The sequence below is a fragment of the Ambystoma mexicanum genome, chromosome 6p (genome assembly GCF_040938575.1).
Source record: "Ambystoma mexicanum isolate Mex_15411 chromosome 6p, UKY_AmexF1_1, whole genome shotgun sequence".
Lineage (NCBI taxonomy): Eukaryota > Metazoa > Chordata > Amphibia > Caudata > Ambystomatidae > Ambystoma > Ambystoma mexicanum.
This window is the reverse complement of record NC_090935.1, coordinates 114,423,614-114,447,731: the sequence shown is the minus strand read 5'-3', so window position 1 is coordinate 114,447,731 and position 24,118 is coordinate 114,423,614. Positions and strand designations below refer to the sequence as shown.

The window sequence follows — 24,118 nt, the reverse complement described above, 5'->3', positions numbered from 1 at the left end:
AGTTCAAACTAATTAAGTGTGGTGTTCCAAAGGGGTCATGCCCCCCCCCCCTGTTCTATTCAACATATGCTGTCGCACCCTATGCAATGTTTTGGACACATTGGGGATGCCATTTTCAAATTGTGCATTATAGAGCTGAGTGGGGTCTACAAGAAATATCTGGAGAACATAGAAAAAGTGTATGAGGCTATTCAAGCCTGGATGATTATGAATGGCCTTTGCCTTAACACTAATAAAACAGAGTCCTTGATCTTTGGCTCAACACAGGCATGCGCTAAACTTGCAAACTAGTACGAGGGCTTTGCCATAGAGGGTCATTACAACAAAGTTGTTCCCAAGGTGAAGACCCTGGGAGTGATCTTGAAATCATCACTGGGTTCCGAAAACTCAAGTAAATAATGTAGTCCAGAAAGCCCAATACCATCTGAAGTGGGAGAATGGAAGACCAGGCTCCCGTCCTTCACCTCTCGCGCTTGGCCTAGAGGGTCACGGCCCAGACACCCGCCGCGGGAAGAGTTTGTCCATTTACCAGACGACCAGGTACCCTGGTACAGGAACATACGGATGTGTCCACCTGCCTGCCCAGCAGCCCGCACTGGCCATGCCGACACCTGCGGCTCGGATCAGCTAGACTAAAAACCACACGTCGTTAGAGATGCCATGACGACCTAGACAACGGGAAGCACATCTGTACAAGTATACACTCTTAACATTTCCACACCAATTTACACAAAGAACATACTCAGTGCTCTGACGTAGGCGACAGGCATATTCACGGACGTGCATCTTTATTATTTTTACATAGGCTTTCAGAATGCAGAAACGCAAGATGCATCATGAGCTCATCTATAACGCTTGCTCACGCTTCCCTTGAAACCCGTTACCACCATGAGAGGTATAATGGAAACACGATACTGGTCATGGAAATGTATGCTACTATAATCTAAAGCACCTATGCACCAAACAGACTACTTAAGCACCAGGCCCGAGTAGGCCTCAAACAAGAGCTCCGGTGGACATTAACAAAGCAAGAGTCAGGTTGCTGATCCTGCAGAAAGAACCCGATGGAGCAACCAGCCAAGGTCGCATTGTTGCAAGCCCAAATCATCAAAGGCACGATGTTGCAACCTCGTACTCCGCGTACCAACGTTAAAGTCATATCTACAAATTAAACCAGACACACAGTGGAAAAGCAATATTAATTGTGCAGAATTCTGCCTCAAACACGGTCCCGCCTCACGTGACCAAGCCGAATCTGACGAGATGCCAAAACCCAGGAGAGAAAAGGCGTCTGGGTCCCTCACTACGAGACACAGGCTGAGACACTTGAAAGGCTCAATGGACACCTGCTACAGTGGGAGCGGTCAGCCTTCCACCTATGAATAAATCCTCACATTGTCTGCACGTACCCATATTGAAACATTGTTGCAAACACAGATACACCGAGAGCTGGGAACAACGGTGGTCCCAGGCTGGGGAGCTCACGGATGCACCAATCAGAACATGGGGCTCTTATCTCAGACGTCAGTAACATTAGCCAATCCTCAGGAGCCTTCATGTAACAATTCTTATGTATCCAATTATAGGGACAACCCAGATATACCACCTGACTACACCTTGTCCACTAATATCATTCTCTATATGTGTACTATACTAACCCTACCACTCGAGCAACCAATTAAGAGTGGCGATAGGTTTTTTGTTAACTTTCTGAAGTGACGCAAGTAGCGCGTCATAATGCAGTAAAAAGGGCCTGCGAGCCCCACGATTATGTGTGTGTCAGGACGGACGCGTACGCTCCTTGACCCATCCCTGCCGTTTTGTATAAATAAACAGCAGAGTCGCCTTTCTCCTTGTGTGCGTCTCATACTCTATCTCATCTGGGATATACGGGAGGAGTTGGGGCCTCCCTGCCCGGAGGTCTGCGGACGGCCCGGCCGACCCCGGCAGAATTTCCCCCCCGACAAGTTGGAGGCACTGCTGAGATCTGTTTAAGATCAACTTTTATTTTTAGTTTTTCCAGGCACTCCCGTTGCGAGGAGGCCCGGCGGCGCGGCCCCCTCTGCCGTTGCCCCCTTCTGAGGACTACAGGACCATCGCGGAGCCGCGAGAAGACCGGACAGCGCAATCCGGATATTGGCCCTCGGGAGCCGGTTGAGAAGTATCCCGCCCGCGGTCGGCGAGTGTCCAGACGTGGTCCAGACGAGGGGAGGTGGCGAGCCGCTTGGAGGGTGCACGCAGTCGAGCGGCCCTGCATCGAGAGAACTTGGTGAGCATGACACGCACAACAAGCAATGCGAAATTGTGAGGGAGGGGGAGGAAGTAAATAAGGGAGGGGGGAGGTATTGTAGAGATGTGCGGCGAAGGTTTAACTGAGTGTTGCTAATGGAATGAATGATAGGAAAACGAGTGCGAGAACAGTCGGCTAACGTTACGCGAAAGAGGGGGGCGGGGCACGAAAACATCACGTGCAGCCGCTCGTAACAGTCAGCTAACGTTACGCGAAAGAGGGGGGCGGGGCACGAAAACATCACGTGCAGCCGCTCGTAAGACCCTGATGGTCTAAATTGCGACTAAGTGTGAGGGTGGGTGTGTGGTTTCCTACGACTTGACATTTATTGATCAATGAGTAGATGAGGTTCCCTATTGTTCGAGCAAGAAACTCGATAGGTAGATGACGTTTCCCTGTGGGCGGTAGCTAGTTACATAGTTGCCCAAAACGGAAGATAATTGGCTGGTTAAGCCCTCCTGTTAAGGGGCGTATCACACGCGAGGCGACGCAGCGTGCGCAGTCCGGTTATATTATTGATGAGATTACCTTGTTCCAGGAGAGACAGGAAGACAGCTGTAGGGTTAGCGGGGTAGATTGCAAGTGTATTTTGAACTTAAAAAACATAACAAGAATATACCAGTAGCTCGAAGAAATCGGTGACGTCACCAGTAGGGATTTAATAGGATATCGCGAGCACAAGGAATTTTGGGTTTGAGAGTGGTGGGGAAGAGAAGCATGATAAAGGAGCTGGTACGGAGATAAACTATAAACCAGTGGATTGAAAACAAGGGGAAAGGGGCGTGGCTGCGCACGGAGAACGCCGGCCATGGCAAGTGTAAACGGGGGAGGAGAACGGAGAAACAGGACGACTGTATAAGATCATCGTAAGGGGTACGCAGCCGCAGGGGGCTGCGTGCGCTTCGGCCGCAGGGGGCCGTAGGGGAAGGAATATAATATAACATCATATTTATTATTATTGCATAATTTGTCAAAAGGATTGTCGAAAGTCCCCACATTTGCGGGGCGAGGTAAGCAATACAAGGTTGTATATCGTAAACTGCTAGTAAGGGGAAGGGTAACAAGGGGAGTGAATTTATGTCATACGGGAGAGGGTCGGGAGGGTGGGGGAACACCCTCACTACCCCACTACAGCACATATGCACCACACTGCCACCACATAGGGAGAAGTTAATTAAGTACAGCATAGAGTGGACCCAGGGGACAGATAACAAAATGTTAACACCATGGCCGCCTAATGGTAGTTTCGATCCATATGCCCAACATTCACTACTGAACCATCTGCACAATACATACAAGGGGAAGAAGTTGGAAAACCATGTGGAGGTGTTTAACTTATGGAGGATGTTCCAGGGGTCTCTACCAGGACCAAATGGAATGTTCACTATGGGGGAAACACCGGAAGAAAAGGAGATTAAGAAAGAAGGAACGGGTGGGGAAAAGGAGTGCGAAAGCACAAAGAATACGGGGAACGAAAGACAGGGAGGAGAAAAGATTGATAAATCAGACGACATAAAAAAGGAACCGAGCAATGGGATACCCATAACACCGGGAGTGAAAACAGAGGGAGGAGGGTTGTACCCTTTAAGAGAATTAGGAGAAATAGCAGGACAGTTAAGGGCGGCTGAAGGATACTCAAACCCGGCATACAGCCCTCCACCATATGTGGCTCATGGGAAGATACCAATGGGGGACAGGAGGATTAGAGAAGAGCAGACTGTAGAGATAGGAAACGATGAGTGGATAGCTGCACAGATATTGTTGAGATTACGAGGCTCACTAACTGGAGAAGAAAGGGAGGCGGTAAGGAGAACAAACGAGGATAGTGCCAAAGAGAGTGAAATGAGGGGAGAGAAGCTACTACGGCAGAAGGAAGAGATTTTGGAGGAAAGATTAGCAGAACTAAGGGATGAGCAGAATGAACTGATCAAACAACTTGAGCGGGAGGAAAGAGAGAGAGTGAGGAAAAGGAAAGAAGGTAAGGACGAATTGGAAAAATTAAGGGAACGAAGTGAGGAACAAAAGAGAGAAGCTGAAAGGGTAAAAGGAGCAGCAGATAGGGTATCAAGAGTAGTGCTGAGAGAGAAGAAGAAGGAAGAAGAAGAAAAGGAAAAAGAAATGGAAATATGGAGGAGGAGGATAATATCAGAGGCAACTAAGAAATATGAAGAGGGGAAGGTAATAGAGAGTATAGTAGAAAGAGAAAGGGTGAAATGGGAAAGGAAGAAAGAGGATGAAAGGATATTGGAACAGATGAGCAACGAAGTAATGGAGGAGTTGAAAAGGAAAAGGGAGGAAAATAGTAGGGAAATGGAGGAGAGGAGTGAAGGAGGAAGAGAAGAGAGGGGTGGGGAGAGTGAAAGATGGGGAGATGTATATAAAAGTAGAGAGGTGGCAACAACATCAGCACAAAGGGGAACAGTTGGTAACAACGGAAAGGGAGAAAGAGACCTAATAGACTTAAAAACAGTAACAATGAAAGGAAAAAAGGCAGAGTGGGGGGTGCCATTTATGAATGATTTTTGTAGTGAGGAGGAAGGAGGAGTGGAGAAGGATGGAAGGAAGAGTGAAAGGGAAAGCTTAGATAAACTATACCTTACTAGAACAAACATAGATTCGCCCTGGATGAGTAGAAGATGGGAGGAGCTGGAGAGAAGTAAGGAGGAAGTGAAAAGAATAGGGGAAACACAAACCAATGAAACCACGCCACCCACATCACCATCGCACCCTCCCACGTCACGCCCTACATGTTCAACTACCGCGCGCTCTCTGCACAGAATAAAGCTCGCGCCCTTCATGAATGAACTTACACCGTATGCATGTCGGCTTAGGGACCTCCCTAGTCGCAGGCAAGACAGACAAATAAACATACCCATATTAAACACAGGAAATGATGAAAAAAGGGGAAAGGAAGAAGAGGGAGGTAGGAGCAGAGGTAGTAAGGAAGAATTTGGAGTAGTAAAAGAAATGGGGGAAGAGGAAGGGTGTGAAGACTCAACATTATGGAGCGTAAAGGGTGACACAAGACAGAATTTAATGCCACTGCTGGAGAGAGGAGGGGTTAGACCACAGTATGTACCTTGGAAACATACGGATAAGGAAAATATAAAATGTAGGCTCCCATCACTAAGTGGAGGTGCGGGTAAGTGGATATATGAAATGGAAAAACACACCGCAGGACAGAAACTAGCAGTAGGAGATGTGAAGGGCCTGTTAATATCAATATTAGGGGATAGAGCGGATGACATTTGGAAAAGAGCGGGATTCCATGGGGTAAAAATAACGAACACATCGCATGATGGGGCACCATTTGCAAACTGCAGACATGCGCTATGGCAGGCACTGAGAGTGCAGTACCCAGACACATCAGACATAGGAGCCATTACTTCCCGTAAGATGGGTGAAAATGAGGATCCTGTTGATTATATCCAGGATGTTCAAGAGAAGTGGCGCATGGAAACTAGAGAACAATGGGACAAAACACCAGCCATATTTTATCATATACTAGTACAAGGGGAAGGAGTTCAAAAACAACTAAAGAAAGTAGTGGGGATGGAAGCAAAACCATGGCCAGAAATACAACTGACTATAGTACATCACTGCAGAACATGGCAAGGAAAAATGAAACAAAAGGAAGAGGATAGGAAAACAGAAGAGGCCAAATTAGTACAGAAAAAACTTACTAAATACACAATGGAAGGGGCACTAATAACTACGCCCACACCAATGGCCCAAAGCCCAACGCAAGTAGCGGCTGCACAAGATCCCGCACAAATAACGCCTCCACAAGGTGTAATACAGCAAGTGCCGCCTCTGCAATTACACGCACCAAACATGGGAGGAGGGTACCCAATGCAAGGAACTGGGTATTATAGTTATAACCGAGGGAGAGGAGGGTTTATGAGGGGGAGAGGATATGGATATAATACCCAACAACAGGCTGGGGGACTAAGAAATAACTACCCCACAGGGCAACCCGTATACCAGGACAACACAGGGAGCTTCCCATGGCAAAACAGGGAACCACCCGTGTGTTGGAGCTGCGGACTATTGGGACACATGTCACGTACATGTAGGGTCAGGCCAGGAACACCAGCATGGAATGAACAAGCACAACCCAGGACATTACAAGAACAGCAGGGCATAAAACAACAGCAGACGTCACAAAAGGGGAGTGACCCACAACAACAAACAACACAACAGCCACAAACCTATTCACTGCCACAACAACAAATAACACAGTACCTGCCACCGCCACAACAACAAGTAGCGTTAATACAACCACCACCCCAAAATGAACGAACACAATTGGGTGGGGTGACGGTGTTGGGACACAACCCTTACACAGGGAATGGCCAATCATTGTACCCCCAATAGGCCAGCCCACAGACGGCCTTGGTGTGTCCCATCCTGTCAGTAACACCTAATAGTGCGGAGGAACCACGCATAGAGGTAACGATAAGTGACAAAAAATTATCATTTCTTGTTGACACCGGGGCAACCCGGTCTTGCATAAGGGAAGGTAAATTTAAGATGTCAGGCGAAGCCATGAACACCCAAGGATTTTCTGGGGCTAAAGGGTTGGTTCCATTTACTGATAATGTTCCCTTATCTATTGGAGATTATGATCTGTCAGTTCCACTCTTGTATTATAGTGCCTCACCAGTAAATATACTGGGGAGGGACATAATGAACAGGTTGAACATGACGATCTCCTTTACAGAGGATGGCATAATTTGCTCTACTCCAGGGATTAACATGCTCGCAGCACGACAGATTTTGCAAGCATACTGTGGACAGACAGCGATTAGGGCGGAGCCAGTAGATGGCGAGATATTCCAATATGGCACTGACATGGCATTTGCATGGATGCCAGGGATAGAAGGGAAAATATGGAGGAGACCAGCAGCCTATCTATTCCGACCAGAAACACCAGGTAATGAACTAGAAGGGAAGGTGTTTGTAGTGGACATTGAGAGCATTATTGCAACAGCTGATTATGTTGCTGTGCACGCCCAAGATAAAGAAGGGAGAGCATGGAGGGCGGTGATAGCACTAGCAGAAGGATGTAGGCTGACCCAGGTGTCAGATGAAGAGCTGTTCTCAGAAGAAAAGGAAGAAAATGAAATGGTGTTCATGATGAGTGTAGAAATATGGCTAAGAGTGGCTCACAAACAAGTAGCACAGAAAATTGCAATGGCACTTGAGGCACCCGCAGGCACCCCAGTCCCATTTTTTAAGGAGGATATGTCAAAGGTGCCCAAATCATTATGGACTATTAGCCCTTATGACGTGGGATGCATAAAAAGCATAGGGGGTGTAAGGATAAAATTGAAAAAGGTGCGATACTACCAAGAGTTAAACAGTACCCATTGTCAAAAGAGGCAGATGAGGGCATATTTGAAACCATAACGGCCCTTATAAACAATGGCATATTGGTCCCCTCAGAATCACCATGTAACACAGCTGTGTACCCGGTGCGCAAGGCTAAAGGGGGGTCTTGGCGCTTCATACAGGACCTCAGACCCTTGAACAACATAGTAGAAGCAGAGTATCTAGTAACAGCAAACCCGGCCACAATATTGTGTGGCATTCCAGCAGAAGCATCACGATTTACAGTGATTGACCTTAAAAATGCTTTCTTCTCAATACCATTACACCCAGACTCACAAGATTTGACCAGCTTCACTTACCGAAATACAAAGTGGAAACATACCAGATTACCACAGGGGTATTGTGAATCACCCTCAATTTTCAATAGAGTAATACAGATGGATTTGGGTAACGTTGAGGTGGAAAGCACAGTGTTACAGTATGTGGATGACATAATAATTTGCAGTACAAACGAAAGTAAATGTAGAGAGGACTCCTTAAAAATGTTGACGATACTGGCAGAAAAGGGGCACAAGGTAGACATGGAAAAGATACAATACTGTCAGGAACAGGTACTTTACATTGGCCAACTGATATCCCAACATGGAAGAAGGATTGCACCACAAAGAGCACAGGCCATCTCAAGCACTCCCGTGCCACAGACTGTGAGAGAACTGCAGCAATTTCTGGGGCTGTGCAACTACTGTAGAGCATGGGTATTTGATTACAGCTCATACATAGGACCCCTGCTTGAGGGTTTGAAGGAAGCAAATAAAGGGGAGAAAAAGTTGGGATGGACTATGGAAATGAGGGAGGCATTTGACGAATTAAAAGACGCAATATCAACTGCTCCAGTACTGGCATCCCCAGACTATGAGCGGCGCTTCTTTATATTTTCACATTGCGACTCAGCAGTGATGAAAGCAGTGTTGGCCCAAAAAACTAGCATGGGCTATAAACCAGTAGCATTTTACAGCGGTCACTTAGACCCTATAATGTTAGGCCACTTCTCTTGTGAACAAGGTCTCGCTGCAGCTGCTTTTGCAGTAGAAAAAGCATCAGCAATAACTATGGGGTGTCCAACTACACTATTTGTGGAACATGCACTATTTGCGATATTGAATAAACCTAAGTCCACATTAACGACACAGAGGGCATCAGGTTATGAGATTATTTTGTCTAAAGCTGAACTAGCAATTGTTAGATGTAGCACGGTTAACCCTGCAAGGTTCCTAGCAGAAGTAATTGAAGAGGGAGATTACGCCCACGACTGCACCCAAGTAACTGAACTATACTCATGTACTAGGAAAGTTGAAGAAAACGCACTAGAGGGAGGTGAGCTTTTGTTTATTGATGGGTCATCAACTATTGATCAAGGAGATGGGATACGAAGGACTGGGGCAGCAGTAGTAAAAATGATGGAGGCGCCGGTGTGTGTGGCTATGAAGTGTGTACAATTACCACAGCACTACTCTGCTCAAGCGGCGGAACTCGTTGCACTAATATTGGCATTAAAGGAAAGTTTTAATAAAAGAGTAACTATATATTCCGACAGTGCATATGTTACATCCACTGTCCACTCAGGGCTATCAAAATGGAGAAGGAGAGGGTTTAGGAGAGCTGATGGCACTCCAGTACAACATGCCCTCTTGTTGGCTGAACTAATTGAAGTAATAAACGACCCCCAAGAACTAGCCCTAGTAAAATGCACCGCACACACCAATGGAGAAGACTACGTTTCAAAAGGAAATGCAGCAGCAGACGCACATGCGAAATATGCTGCATATTTTGGTGAGATATGGAACCCCACAGACTCACAGAGAGGGAGAGGGAGGGGAATAGCGAGGGAAATGTTAATAAGAGAAGGGTACACCCATCTCCCAGCAACACAGATTATGGAGCTACAAGCGGCTGCACCAATGGCCGAAAAAGAAGTATGGGTGAAAAGAGGATGCACAATGTCACCAACCGACGCACTATGGCGCCAGGGTGGCACTGGGAAAGTTGTAATACCGTTGGCACTGTTAAATACCGCCTTGAGCCAATTACATCACCCTGCCCATACAGGCAAGGAGATAATTGCAGCACGAATTAGAGAAGATTGGTTTTGTCCCGAGTTAACCTCCCATGTGTCAAATTTTATCAGCAATTGCCTCACATGTCAACAGTTTACGGCCGGTCATACTCTAAAAGTGATAAGAGGTACAATACCCCGGCCAGAAGGACCTTTTCGGCACCTTCACATTGACTATGTTGATATGATCAACATCTGTCAAGGCAATAGGTATATGATTGTAGTAGTATGTCCATTTTCTAGGTGGATTGAAGCAGGGCCCTGTTCACACCCTGATGCGTTTAGAGCAGCCAAATTCATAGTAAGGGAGGTCTTCCCCAGGTGGGGAGTGTGCGAGGTGTTAAGATCAGACAACGGCCCCCATTTCGCAAATGAAATGTTCCAGCATATTACATCCCTGCTGAACATTAAACACAAATTTGCATGTGCATACCACCCACAGGCTAATGGTGTATGTGAACGCCTGAATGGCCTGTTGAAGGAGGCAATTGCTAAAATACAACAAACAACAAAGAAAAGTTGGTTGTATTGCCTTCCGTTAGCATTGTTTGAACTTAGAAACAGGCCAGGGTCCGACCACCACCTCACCCCTCACGAAGTGGTTACTGGACGTCAAATGCGCCTTCCCCTAACACCAACGTCAAGGGCATTCACCGATAACGAAAGTTCAGCGAATGTGTTAGGAGATGAAATGTATCAATATGTGTCTTCTTTGATTACTAGTGTCGTGTTTGTGTCTCAACAGCTCGAGCGCACACGGGGCGGGTCTACCAGCAATCAAGAAAAAGACGAAAGTACGGAATTGGGAAAGGAGAACTCGTGCAAACTTGCCAAAGGTGACCACGTACTACTTCGCAATTTCAATAGAAGGTGGCACGAGAAGAGGTTCACTGGCCCCCATCTGGTAGAGGACGTATCAACTAGAGCAGTAAAACTAAAGGATAAGCGTGCCTGGAACCACCTACATGACGTAAAGATCTACAAACTGCAGACCCGCCCCAGCGCCAACGACAGGTCCGTTGGACGAACAGCAACAACATCGCCGACAGCGGAAGAAAGTTCCACCACAGACAACGACCCAATTGTTCCCTCGGGGACGATAACTGACGAAGAAAGGGGTGATCCCCATACTGCCCACCCCATGGTAACGCGCTCAAAGAGTAAAAATACTTCCGCCATCTGAGCGCAAACCCCCCCCCATTGACTCCTAAGTACAGTTGTAACTAAAACTAAAGGACATTGCTTGCACCAATACACATGTAAACACGTGAATGTTCTCTTTTTCTCTCGCACATACAGGAACTGCGTAATATTGTATTGTTAAGAAAAGCTAATTAACAAGTTCAGTGTACAGGCGTAGATGGTGCTGCCAGACGATAACTACCCAGAAGAATTGTCACACCAATTTGTATACGAAATAAAGAGGCCAACATACCTAAAAAGGAGAAGGGTACGTGTGTACTACACAGCCTTCCTCCTGGCCATAGAATATTACATGCCCCACCTCCGCCCATACTTGCCGGTCCTAAGAGACCCATCACTTAGAGTAGCGTGGGAGCAGCTCTTCGCCTGGGCACTGAATGACCACTTGATAGGGAGAGCTTAAAGGAAACAAAACTAACATTTAATAACGAGCACTTTTGAGAATTTTTAGGCGGGCAACTGTAACGTCGCAAGAATAAGCTGCCAGGACCGCAGCAAGGTAACAGCAAAATGCCGGTGAAATTAGCATATGTAATAAAAATAATAGGGATTTTTATGATCACCGGGTTCTTGGCTGCCTCTGTCTGGCAGTACAGCTATGCTATTGATTTTATTGCTGCACCCAAACTTAATATACCCCCGTCCCCTGCTGCAACAGGTGTTACATCAGGTGGTAATCGTAATTTTGCACCCAAGCAAAATAGAGTTAAACGCAGCACGTACTCAGACAATAAAGGTATTGATAATTATGTACAAGATTCAGCACACGTCACAAACAACATATGGTACCAACACATGACCCGCATTGGTAAGCAGACAACTGAGGATAGCTGTTACGTTTGCTCATTAATACCATACGCCATGAGCGCTTCACGAACATTTGTTGCAACAGAAATAGATGAAAAAACAGCACAGTGCATAATATATTTGGCCCTGTTCCAAACGAAAGGAAGATTTCAAGGAACAGTAGTGCACATGACATGGAAAACACGAGACTCATACCCATATGAAAACAACTTCCTCAAGACCTATCTGAGTTATCACAAGACCAGTTTACATGCTGAAGCATTCAGGTACATAACAAGTGGCCCTGCAAAAGGAGAAACAAAAAAGGTAACACTGCAGTACCTACCATGTGATTGGTACGCAACTGAAGTTCCGGGTAAACAAGGATGCTGGGAGAGGCCGCTACTGACGATAACAGGAAAGGTGTTCCTGGGCAACAGCTGGGAGATAGGAGTGATTGGCAGCAACATGGTAACAAAAGAAACTATCTCAACTATCGAGACACACAATCATCGATGTTGGACGACGTGGATCAAGTATGTACCAATGCTCACGTGGGTAGAAGAAGATGAAGACCCGATAACTATACTACCATTGACTGCGCCTAAAGTATGCTACCAGCATAAAGGAGAGGTGGACGTAGGATATAACACCAATTGTGCAAGCGTGATGGAGTTGCCTGAGGGGGGAGCGGGAACAGCAGTAATAATGGACCATTATTGGGCCTGTGGGGAAAAGGCATATCATACACTGCCTCCCCTGTGGAATGGTGTGTGCACAATGGTACACGTCAATGTACCATCACTAGTGGTACCTAAGAAGCATGTCGATGTGGCGAAATTTCCTAAAATGGATGAAGGGGATAAGAGAAGAAAGAGATCTGCACCACTTCAGAAGGAGCAAGGAAACAGGACCAACAGCAATGATACTGTCCTAAACAGGAGAAAAAGACAAGGAGAGCCATTGACAGGAAATTACCTGTGGGGAAGGTCGGAAACGGAACTAACATCAATACCGCCAGAACATAGACTATTCAGCAGAGCAGCAATGTTCTTCTCCTCAATAATACATCCGGGACTGCAGGCATACGCAAACGCAAAATGGCTCCAAATAACAAGGTGGGAACTAATGATGACCATCAATTCAACAGTAAATGGGTTCAACGCAATTAAAGAGGAGCTGCGAGCTGTAAGGATGGTAGCACTCCAGAACAGATATGTATTGGACCTCCTCACAGCAATGGAAGGAGGAGTCTGTGCAAAAATAGGACAATCTTGCTGCACGTTCATACCTGCCAACGATGCTGACAATGGTACACTGACAGAAGCAGTTTCACAATTGGCCCAGATGCACTCCAAAATGATGGACGAAAGTAACGGTGTAAACAAGGATAAGAGCTGGTTTTCACTATTATGGTCATGGATGCCATCTTGGCTGTCAGATGGACTGAAAATAATAGTGGGATGTGCTATTTTGGCTGGAGCTACCCTGATCATAATTAGATTTTGGAAGGCCCGGAAAGCACGCACGACTGACGAGTTGCTGGAAATGGTGGGAATGCACCCCTTAATGCCAGCAGATGACGGCCAGCATACAGGTGTGATAATACAAGAAAGGGAGAAGTTGCGCACCCAAATCATCACCAATCATCTAGACCCACCATCAGTGAAGATTGAGAACCCAAGGAACCCCAGGAGCTACATAGGAAGATGGGTATACTGTACTCCTGGAGGAACATGTGAATACATGTATTGGTCATTTGAAGATCATGTAAACCATTATGGACATCTCGGAGGGATAACTAAGATATGGAGGGTAAGAGGAGATAACGAGAAGGATATGTTTGTGGTCGACAAGTCGACCAGAGGGGCGACTGAAGTGGGAGAATGGAAGACCAGGCTCCCGTCCTTCACCTCTCGCGCTTGGCCTAGAGGGTCACGGCCCAGACACCCGCCGCGGGAAGAGTTTGTCCATTTACCAGACGACCAGGTACCCTGGTACAGGAACATACGGATGTGTCCACCTGCCTGCCCAGCAGCCCGCACTGGCCATGCCGACACCTGCGGCTCGGATCAGCTAGACTAAAAACCACACGTCGTTAGAGATGCCATGACGACCTAGACAACGGGAAGCACATCTGTACAAGTATACACTCTTAACATTTCCACACCAATTTACACGAAGAACATACTCAGTGCTCTGACGTAGGCGACAGGCATATTCACGGACGTGCATCTTTATTATTTTTACATAGGCTTTCAGAATGCAGAAACGCAAGATGCATCATGAGCTCATCTATAACGCTTGCTCACGCTTCCCTTGAAACCCGTTACCACCATGAGAGGTATAATGGAAACACGATACTGGTCATGGAAATGTATGCTACTATAATCTAAAGCACCTATGCACCAAACAGACTACTTGAGCACCAGGCCCGAGTAGGCCTCAAACAAGAGCTCCCGTGGACATTAACAAAGCAAGAGTCAGGTTGCTGATCCTGCAGAAAGAACCCGATGGAGCAACCAGCCAAGGTCGCAATGTTGCAAGCCCACATCCAAGAACAAATCATCAAAGGCACGATGTTGTAACCTCGTACTCCGCGTACCAACGTTAAAGTCATATCTACAAATTAAACCAGACACACAGTGGAAAAGCAATATTAATTGTGCAGAATTCTGCCTCAAACACGGTCCCGCCTCACGTGACCAAGCCGAATCTGACGAGATGCCAAAACCCAGGAGAGAAAAGGCGTCTGGGTCCCTCACTACGAGACACAGGCCGAGACACTTGAAAGGCTCAATGGACACCTGCTACAGTGGGAGCGGTCAGCCTTCCACCTATGAATAAATCCTCACATTGTCTGCACGTACCCATATTGAAACATTGTTGCAAACACAGGTACACCGAGAGCTGGGAACAACGGTGGTCCCAGGCTGGGGAGCTCACGGATGCACCAATCAGAACATGGGGCTCTTATCTCAGACGTCAGTAACATTAGCCAATCCTCAGGAGCCTTCATGTAACAATTCTTATGTATCCAATTATAGGGACAACCCAGATATACCACCTGACTACACCTTGTCCACTAATATCATTCTCTATATGTGTACTATACTAACCCTACCACTCGAGCAACCAATTAAGAGTGGCGATAGGTTTTTTGTTAACTTTCTGAAGTGACGCAAGTAGCGCGTCATAATGCAGTAAAAAGGGCCTGCGAGCCCCACGATTATGTGTGTGTCAGGACGGACGCGTACGCTCCTTGACCCATCCCTGCCGTTTTGTATAAATAAACAGCAGAGTCGCCTTGCTCCTTGTGTGCGTCTCATACTCTATCTCATCTGGGATATACGGGAGGAGTTGGGGCCTCCCTGCCCGGAGGTCTGCGGACGGCCCGGCCGACCCCGGCAGAATTTCCCCCCCGACACATCTAAGGCTGCTTAGACTAGTGAAGCCGTATGCATAACACTAGTGAGAACTGTTGTTATGCCAAGGTTGGTTATTGTAGTGTCATACTTGCTGGTACTAGTAAGGGATGCATCAAAAAACTCCAGACACTCCAGAATGATGCAGTCCGGATGACGGGACCCTGTATCCGCACACAGGAGGGAGCTTCATTGGCTCCCAATGGATGCTAGAATATGTTTCAAATTAAACACTATTGTACCCAAGTGCATGTATGGAAAAACTCCTCAATACCTGAAGGACAGATTGGTTCCAGAATGTATTGCCAAAGTCACTTGGTCAAAGGACTCTATGCGCCTAACTCAGCCAAGATACAAAAGGGTCCGAGGTAATGGACGTTCCTTTGCTTCACAGGCTGAGATGATGTGGAATAAATTCACTTTGGAGATGTGACGAGAAGTAAACAACACTGTTTTAAGAAGAGTTTTAAAAGACTACTCTTTGTCTAGATTACGGTTCCATGTCTTAAAATCGCTGCAAAAATGGCAGTGAATACAAAACATTGGGGCAAAAATGCTGTGGTTTTGCCTCCACAATCATGTAAAGGAAGCGGGGGACACTACCGCAACCCCCGGACCCATTATACCATTTAAGGGGAGCGGGGGACACCCCCGCAATCCCTGCTCCCCTTAAATGGTATAATGGGGTACACCTTTACTGGGTCAAACCACACCATTTTGCTGCCATTTTTTTTACAGCGACATTTATGATACCTAGATTAGAATGTGATGGTACTATTTGTTTGTCTTGTTCTGTGTTTGCGCCCTGATGCCTTCGGGCTCCGGTGCAATATAAGCAAATAAACATAAACAGAAATCCATACAATTACATTATAGGAAGATCTGTACTGTATGTTGGGAGCAACTTCGCCACTTAAGAGGAGCGACCCCCTGGAGATTTATGAGGAAAAACTTAAACTTGTTCATCATGCAACATCATTTTGCTCCCCTTAACAGAACCTCTCATCGCCTCTGACTCTAATTACTAACACTCTGATCAGGAAACTCCAAATACTGCCCCCAAATGTCAACATATGTCAGTTTCACATCTCTCCATTGTCTTCGCTAGCTGCCACTGACAGGTGGATCCTCCCCAGTTACCTCACTCACTAGAGCAGCACGGTCCCCTCTGGTGAGGAATGTGACACTGCAGTGCAGGCATGCTGACCTAGGAAGGAGGGTATTGTCATGGATCAAAACAGGAACTTAACCCTGAGCCCTCCAAAACCAGCTCCTAAGGAGAAACCACATCACAGGCAAGACGAGCCGTACAGGCTACCACTAACCCCCAAATTAAAGGCAGGCTTCGACTGGTCAGGGCGCACCGTCACATTGAATCTACCTGTAAGATTCAGCAATAAGATCCGGACTTCATTACAAGTTTGCCAGTATTCCTGCAGTAAATCCGGCAGAATACCAGCAAACGCAATTACCACTACCGGCACTAGTCTGCCTGTATTACTGGCAGATTACAAGTGCTGGTATACCCGGTAAATCCCCATTCCATGGAGTCCGATAGGACACCGTGAGAGGATTTTGCTGCTATTGCCGGCTGTGCCGGTAATACTGACCGTTTTCTGCCGATAGGGGTCATGTTTACCTCCAGATCATAGGGTAACCGTGGTTTCTAAGCAAAAAACGGGAAAAAACGTTTCATTCAGAGAGACCGCTCGGAGACTGGTCTTTCTAAATCAAACTGTCATGCCACTGCAACGAGCATGAGTGCGATGAGTGCACACAGGGGCTGACAGACGCGGCCGAGCAGGGGAAATGGGCGGAGCGAGGTAAGTGTGTTTTCTGTGGTGTTCGTGTGTGCGTGTGAGTTTGTGACTTCGGGAGAGTTGGGGGAATGTGATTGGCTGGGAAGGGGGGGTGGCTGATCAAAGTTGGGATTTAGGGGTGCAACCCCCTGATTTTCAGGAAATACAGTGGGAGAGGGTGGGGGTCGGGCGGGATCGCCTTCGGGAAGGCGGATGGGGGATTGAAAATGTTATATTTCATCATTTTAAAGGACACACACAACCGATGGAAACAAAATTAGTCTTTTTTGTGTTCAGCCTTTAAAATTCGTAAATATCACATAGAAGCACTATACGTTGGACTGAGGTGTGCTTGGACGCATGTGTCCGGCTCATATTTTCATGCCACCGAGGCCCAGGGACAGTCACATATGAAGCACGCCTTACTCAGCCTTTCATCGCGCTTAAGTTGCTAAAATAAATTGCCTGAATGGCTCCAACTCTAGCAGCATTTTGAGGCAATGGCTTTTTGGCAAATCTCTTAATTTCACAACAGGCCAGTGACTGAAATGTCGGTAGGGCTGGCTCAAAGTCGCAACAAACAAATCCGCATTTTTGTGATTTTTGCTGGCAAGACAGGTCAGTGAAACATTCTGTATGCTACAATGATCTGCAGGACAAGGAGCTTGTACACTTGCTTTACAGGCCTGCTCCATGTGAATAGCTCCTGCTCAATTTGACATGGCTAGCTCTAGCTTAATTGCTGCATAGGTTACCTTATCATTTCTGCTTGTCACATATTTCCCATTTCTGCAGGCCTTAAAGAGAGAAGATGTGTTCATAGTATCCAAGCTGTGGAATACTAAACACCACCCAGAGGATGTGGAGCCGGCCTGCAGACTCTCCCTTGCCAACCTCCAGCTGCAGTACCTGGACCTGTACCTTATGCACTGGCCAATAGCTTTCAAGTATGTATCCAATTAATTGCATATTTAGCACACTGTTCCATAATCTCTCCTGATACTTTTTAGCATTGTTTGTCTCTATGTCAACCACGCATATGTTAGTCAATTTCAAGTCTCTACAGTCAGGTTATATTTGAACCCATAATCTCAGTACGGAGTGGTCACTTTCGTTGCATAGATTTCCCTGACAGGCCGCCTTCACCGAACGGCGGCCGGTCAGGGAATACGGCATATTCTTACGGCGCATGCGGTGATGGATGAAGAGGTGGTGGCTGGAGAGGTAAGCAGGGGGATTGAAGAGGGGGAATGATGAGTGTATTTAAGTCTGTAAGTATGTGTGTGGAGTGTGTATGCAGTTTGTAGAGTTGGGAAAGGGAGGGTGGGGCAGATCAGGAATCACAGAGGTGTCGCCTGCTGCACAAACACCACGATGGAGGAGGGAATAGGGGCTTCAGGGGTTTCCTACGCATTAGTAGAGGGCAGGGGGCACCCAATGGGAATGTTTCCCAGCAGCGACAGAACTCGACTCGGGCAAACAGGCTTCGGTGAAAATGGCCTGTGGGGAATCATCATAGGTCCCTCTAGAACACTTAATTGTTCCCTCTCTGAGGAAGAATCTACAATCACCAGCTTGCCGACATTGTCGCTCATACTTAATAGGAGTGCCCGACTTTATGTCATCAACAGGTTCTAGAGCAGGCTGCAGGACTCTCTGGAACACTGAACTTTTTTGGTTTGTGACCAGTGTAGACTATGGCGCTGTGACCTATTCTTTTACTCACATACATCTTGATGCCATCAGGCTTGGGCTGCTACATTGATGCTAGCATAAAGAGAGGACTATGTAAAAATATGCTAGCACAGAATATGCTTCTTAGGTAAATTATCTCTCCAACAACAAGCTTTTTTAAAAACATATTGAAAAATTAAAAGCAATGCACCAGAATAAAATATATCCCAGGCAACCTTTGGATCTGATGACAAGTGTTGCAGATTCCTCCAAAAATCTGCTGGATTATTCATAAAGATTTCGGATTTCCAGAAGTGCCATGTGCAGTTTTTTAATATATGTTTTATTTTTTTCACTCATTTCAAATCCATTTCCACTCTCTTATTGAAGATGGAAATCTACTGCATACAGTAGCAGTTCATACTGAAAATGAATCACACTTTTCAAATGCACAAAAGGACACTTTGTGCATTGCATGGCAAATGGGGTAAGAAGGTGTGCTTTCGGTGCCGGGTGCAAAAATGCAAGGAAGTTAGTAATATTTGTTAACTCTACCGCTGTATCTGGTGTCGATACAAATGTGAGGTGTTTCATTGGGTATTCCTACCTTTAGAGTGTGTGGCATTGGACTGAATGATGACACAACTGAATATGAGCCGTACAGTTCTCCAGGACGCTGGAGGAAACCAATCTGCTGAACTGGAGTCTAGTAGCACTGAGAGTACAGCCAGCGGTGTTACTGAAAATGTCTGCGAGTTGGTTGGAGTAGTACCCGAGGACAGTCCCTGCAGAGATAGTGGGGTGATGGGCATGCATGAGGAGGGACCCCATGGAGTAAATACGGGTGCCCAAATCCATGACCAATCAGGTTGATGGCTTTGGATGTGACAGCCATCCTAACAGAAGGAAACCTGTTGATGGGGGTCTTGCCACCATGGTTGAAACGTTGTTTGGGTTGACAGCTGGTCGGTGGGACTTGGGTTCCTTCTTTGCAGGGGCAAAGCCAACCTCAAAATCTTGGAGGGCTGGATGATATTTGTGAAAGATGTTTGTTAGTGGGGACATTAACCGTTTTACTACTGACCCCTCCCCCTCTCCTCTGATCTCAGAGGCTGAATAGCTATTATTCCTCCTCTTGGCCTTTTAGGTGCACCTTTCACCCCAATTCAGAGGCTATTTAGTTTCGCATATAATTGCGAACCCTTGGATGCCTCGGTCATCTACGAGCTGGGCCCAGCAGTTAAGCCTTTTGGTCCAACACAGGGTGTATGTTGATATCTCCTGGACAGGATTTTTTCCTCGGTGTACTTTTGCTGCTGCTGCCATGTTAATGATTGCTTACACGTAAATACTCTGCTCCCCTACGTGAGAAACGTGTACAGCTTTTGACATGCTACACAGAATGGAATGGGAGTGATTGCCAGTTCGAGAAGCGAGCACGTGGATGAGGGACCACTGAGAAAATGGGTAACATTGTTGAAAGAGTATTCTTTTGAGGTGGAATATGTGCTGGGAAGGAAGAATGTACCGGCAGATTGTGTATCACTCCTAGCAATAGTAGAAGGACAAGTAAATGAGGAAGAAGTGCAAATGGTGTTGGCCGTTGAGCAATCCGTAATATCAAAAGATGTGTGTGGGACACAAATGCGTGGGGTCCCTAAGTAGAGACACCCTCATGAAGTGGGAGTTGGAAAACCTGCGGCTAGTCAGAGTCGAAATACATGTGGTGAGTGGAAATGTATTCAGGGGGGTTGGTTGATACCTCCTAAGGGGGTGGGGGGGGGGGGAGTGAATCATTGAATTGGCTCATGAAGGGCTGACAAAAACTAAAATATAGATGTGTGCTGATTTTTGGTGGCCAGCATGTGTTGAGAAGAAAGTGTTGGAGATTGATTACTGTACGATGATAGTGAGACTAATATGAACAATATGACGGTCCCAAAATTGTGCTGGAAGAGGGTATAAATGGACATAGTGGGTCAGCTATAAAGTCAAGCAGTTCCACATTTTTGTGTAATGCTAATAAATCTATTGTCAAAATGGGTAGAAGTAACTATGATGGAAAACATTTCCATGGCGACAGTGATTCAATTATTAGATAGCATTTTTGAGAGAGAAGCTTTTCCTAGTATAGTGCTGACTGACAATGGTGTACAGTTCAGATCAAATAGATGTGGTATTTTTGGACTATTGAACTTTAGGAGGGCAATATCAGCTTTAGAATTATCTTGTAGAGGATGGTATTGAACATCGTTTCAGTTGAGTGTATCACTCACAGTCAAATGGGACAGTAGAAAGATTTAACAAAATCATTAAGGATTCTATATGGTGGGCATGGGTGAATGACATGGACTGGCAGAAAGCTGTCTTGAAAAGAGTGGTGGGACACAGATTCTCACCCCATACGACAGCGGCGTCTCTATTTGAGAGGAGCAGGGGTAGAAAGACCAATACCAAGCTGTGCCCTCCATGGTTGTGAAGGGCCAGTAATACTGGGATTGGCATGGTGACGATAATGAATAGAATCAAATCTCACCAGAGCACTAACAAGGTCCAGTATGATGTAAGCAAAGCAGTATAGGGGATGTATCTGCTAGCTTGGGAGATGGTCAGAATAATATAGACCATATAGAATCACCAAACCATGGAAGAGTAAGGGGAACTAAGTTAGGGAGTGAGAGAGGTCTACCAAGAATTATAGCCAGGATGGTTAGGTGTCCAGCAATCTTTTGGGAGGGATTAAGTTCTCCCTAGCCAGGGAGAGACACCACCCCTATTCTTGGAAACTGGACAGCTCATCATGATATCTTTCTGATCGGGTATCTAGTGTTAAAAGATGTCCATAATGTGACTCCAATAAGTTACCCGCTGCTGTGTTCTCTGCACATTTCTGTAGGAGTTTTCTCCTTAGCTGCTTAGACTTGTGCTGGAAATTAACTTGCAGGAGGTTAATTGAGATTATTGCGGGCTACCCCTCACCCTCTGGTGTCAGTTAACTGTAGTTGTTAAAGGCCAAGCACGAATGCATGCATGGGTTAATGTGGTGTGGATTGAAGTCCTCCTATGCACTAGCTTAGGTATATCTCCTAGTGATCGGGATGTGTGACAAAGCCACTGTCTCGTCATGTGTGTTATATGTAAGGCTCCCAGTTTTACGTTTTTATGATGATTACAGATAATTACAGACAGAAATCACTCTTTTTCCTTTCATTATTTATCTGTAAAACGTTGATTAAAAAACGGAATTGCATGACTCGTCATTGGGTCTTTAAGTTGTCAAACATGCATGGCAGGTCAATGGATGTGCAAAGTAACACAACAGAAAGAATGAAAAAATCATGTGATTCCTTTTAAGGTTGTTTGAATGACTGCACATATGCAGTCCATAACTTCTTATGCACGAATGCAGCTCTAGGAGTTTCCCATTGCATGCATCCAACTGCTCATCTGTTCTTTCCATGTAAAATAAATGTGGGAAATACTAGATACAACTTTTTTTTTTTACATCTCAAAAAACATGGATGAATACAGAAAAAAACACCAGAACATAAATATGGATGAATACAGACGGAAATGGTGCAATACCATAGAACCTGAAGCCTTAGTTATATGTTCAGCATTCATTTCAATATGAGTCTATTCTCAGTCATTAGTGCACCCATGTATTGTGTAGTGTTTTACAAGGGCCATCTGAAGGAGCATGGAGGCTCATTTGGCCCCTTTCTGTATGATGTTTGGGGGCCTTCCTTGCCTACAGCTAGAAAAGCCAGTCTGTGGTTCATAAATTGTAATGGGAATATTTCCTAATGCAAACTCTCATGGGTAATGTGCATGTCCCTGTTGTTATCACTGAAGTTGCATTTCATTAATCTCAAAGCATATTCACTGCCCCACACCAAAGAGCCGAAAGCAGGCCCAAAAACATGTCTGTGATAACTGAATTCCTTGTAAAGATGCCTGTTAGTTTGTTGGTTAGTTTTGAGGTCGATGCTTCCTGAGGACCTGTGTGATTGTCATGAATTCCATTGCAGAGAATGCTTTTTTACTGAACCCAAAACAATGAAAAATACCCCCTCCAAAGTCCCTGTTTTTCCATAAGCCTAAACCCACCCCAACCCCACCCATTTTACCCCCTTAGCCCACCCCCACATACTGTTTTACGAAATGTTGGAGTTTTTTTTGTTGCTCATGTCTTCGAGTAAAAAAGCATTCTGTGTAATGCATTCGTTAAACTCACTGGATACCAATAGTTGCATACCATGAGCCCCGGCTTGCTGCGGTATTCTGTGGCATAATCATGAATAAGGTAATGGAAGGGAGGGGGGGGCAAGTGGGTGATATGATATGATATGATATATATGATATGACATTTGTAACGCGCCTATACACAAGTGTTTCAAGGCGCAACGAGGCAGGGGGGGGACAAGGGGAGACAGACAACGATCCTACTAGGCCAGGTGTCATTCAGATCGCACAAGTGCAGGGGTAGGGGGGAAGGGAAAACGTGCAAGAGGAAGGGGAGGGGGGGAAGTGCTGATCAGGGTAAGTAGAATAAAATAAATAAATAATAAATAAGTAGGGCCAGGTGGTGGCAAGTGCAAGGTAAGTGCAGACAAGTGCTAGGAGGTAGGAGGGGGGAGCTGTAGGGATGCAGAGACAGTCCCGCAGTGCAGGGGTTGCCAGGGAGGCAGTGCAAGTGGAGAGTGGCTGGGCCAAGGACCGAGGTCGGTGAGAGTGGCCCAGGTGCAGGTTCAGTGCAGTTTCAGTGAAGAATTTAGCAGGGGAGAGGGGGAGAGAAGGCAGAAGCAAAGAGGAAGGTTTTGAGGTGCTTCCGGAACCGAAGATGGTTCTCCTCAAGTTTCAGAGAGGCAGGAAGGCTGTTCCAGAGAGAGGCCCCTGCCGCAGAGAGGGATCTACCCCCAGCTTGTTGCTTCGAGAAGCGGCTCACCCTGATGGAGTTGGAGACAGATGAGCGGAGGGCTCGGGAAGGAAGATATTTAGGAAGAAAGAGTTGAAGGTATTTAGGCCCCAGGCCCCAGAAGGCCTTGTGGACAATGCAGAGGGTTTTGAACTTAATCCTCGCAGCCAATGGGAGCCAGTGTAGAGATTTCAGTCCTGGAGAGATATGGTCCCTGGGCTTGAGGCCAAGGACAAGTCTCGCAGTCCTGTTCTGGATGAGTTGCAGTGGGCGGAGAGTGGAGGCAGGCAGATTAAGATAGAGGCTGTTACAGTAGTCCAGCTTCGAGAGAACCAGGGCTCTGGAGACCGTGAGCTTCTGGGGGAAGGAGAGGAAGGGAAGAATACCTCTGAGGAGGTGCAGCTGGTAGTGTGACTTCTTAGAGACGTCAGATATATGAGAAGAGAAGGAGAGTGTTGAGTCGAAGATGACCCCGAGGTTTTTTGCCTTGCAAGTAGGAGCAGGAAGCGGGCCAAGAGAGGCTGGCCAGATTTTCATGGGACAGGTTTATTGTTCTCTGCAGAGCAGAACAAAGAA

The 24,118-nt window shown here is 46.3% G+C and overlaps 1 protein-coding gene across 1 annotated transcript in view; it reads left to right on the top strand.

Moving 5' to 3' along the window:
• Positions 1-24,118, top strand: part of LOC138511262 (aldo-keto reductase family 1 member A1-A-like) — a 253,297-nt gene that overhangs the window by 117,564 nt on the left and 111,615 nt on the right. The window contains exon 4 of the mRNA XM_069626813.1: positions 17,746-17,897. Within this exon, the coding sequence (XP_069482914.1) occupies positions 17,746-17,897 (152 nt within the window). The remainder of the gene's footprint in view (positions 1-17,745; positions 17,898-24,118) is intronic.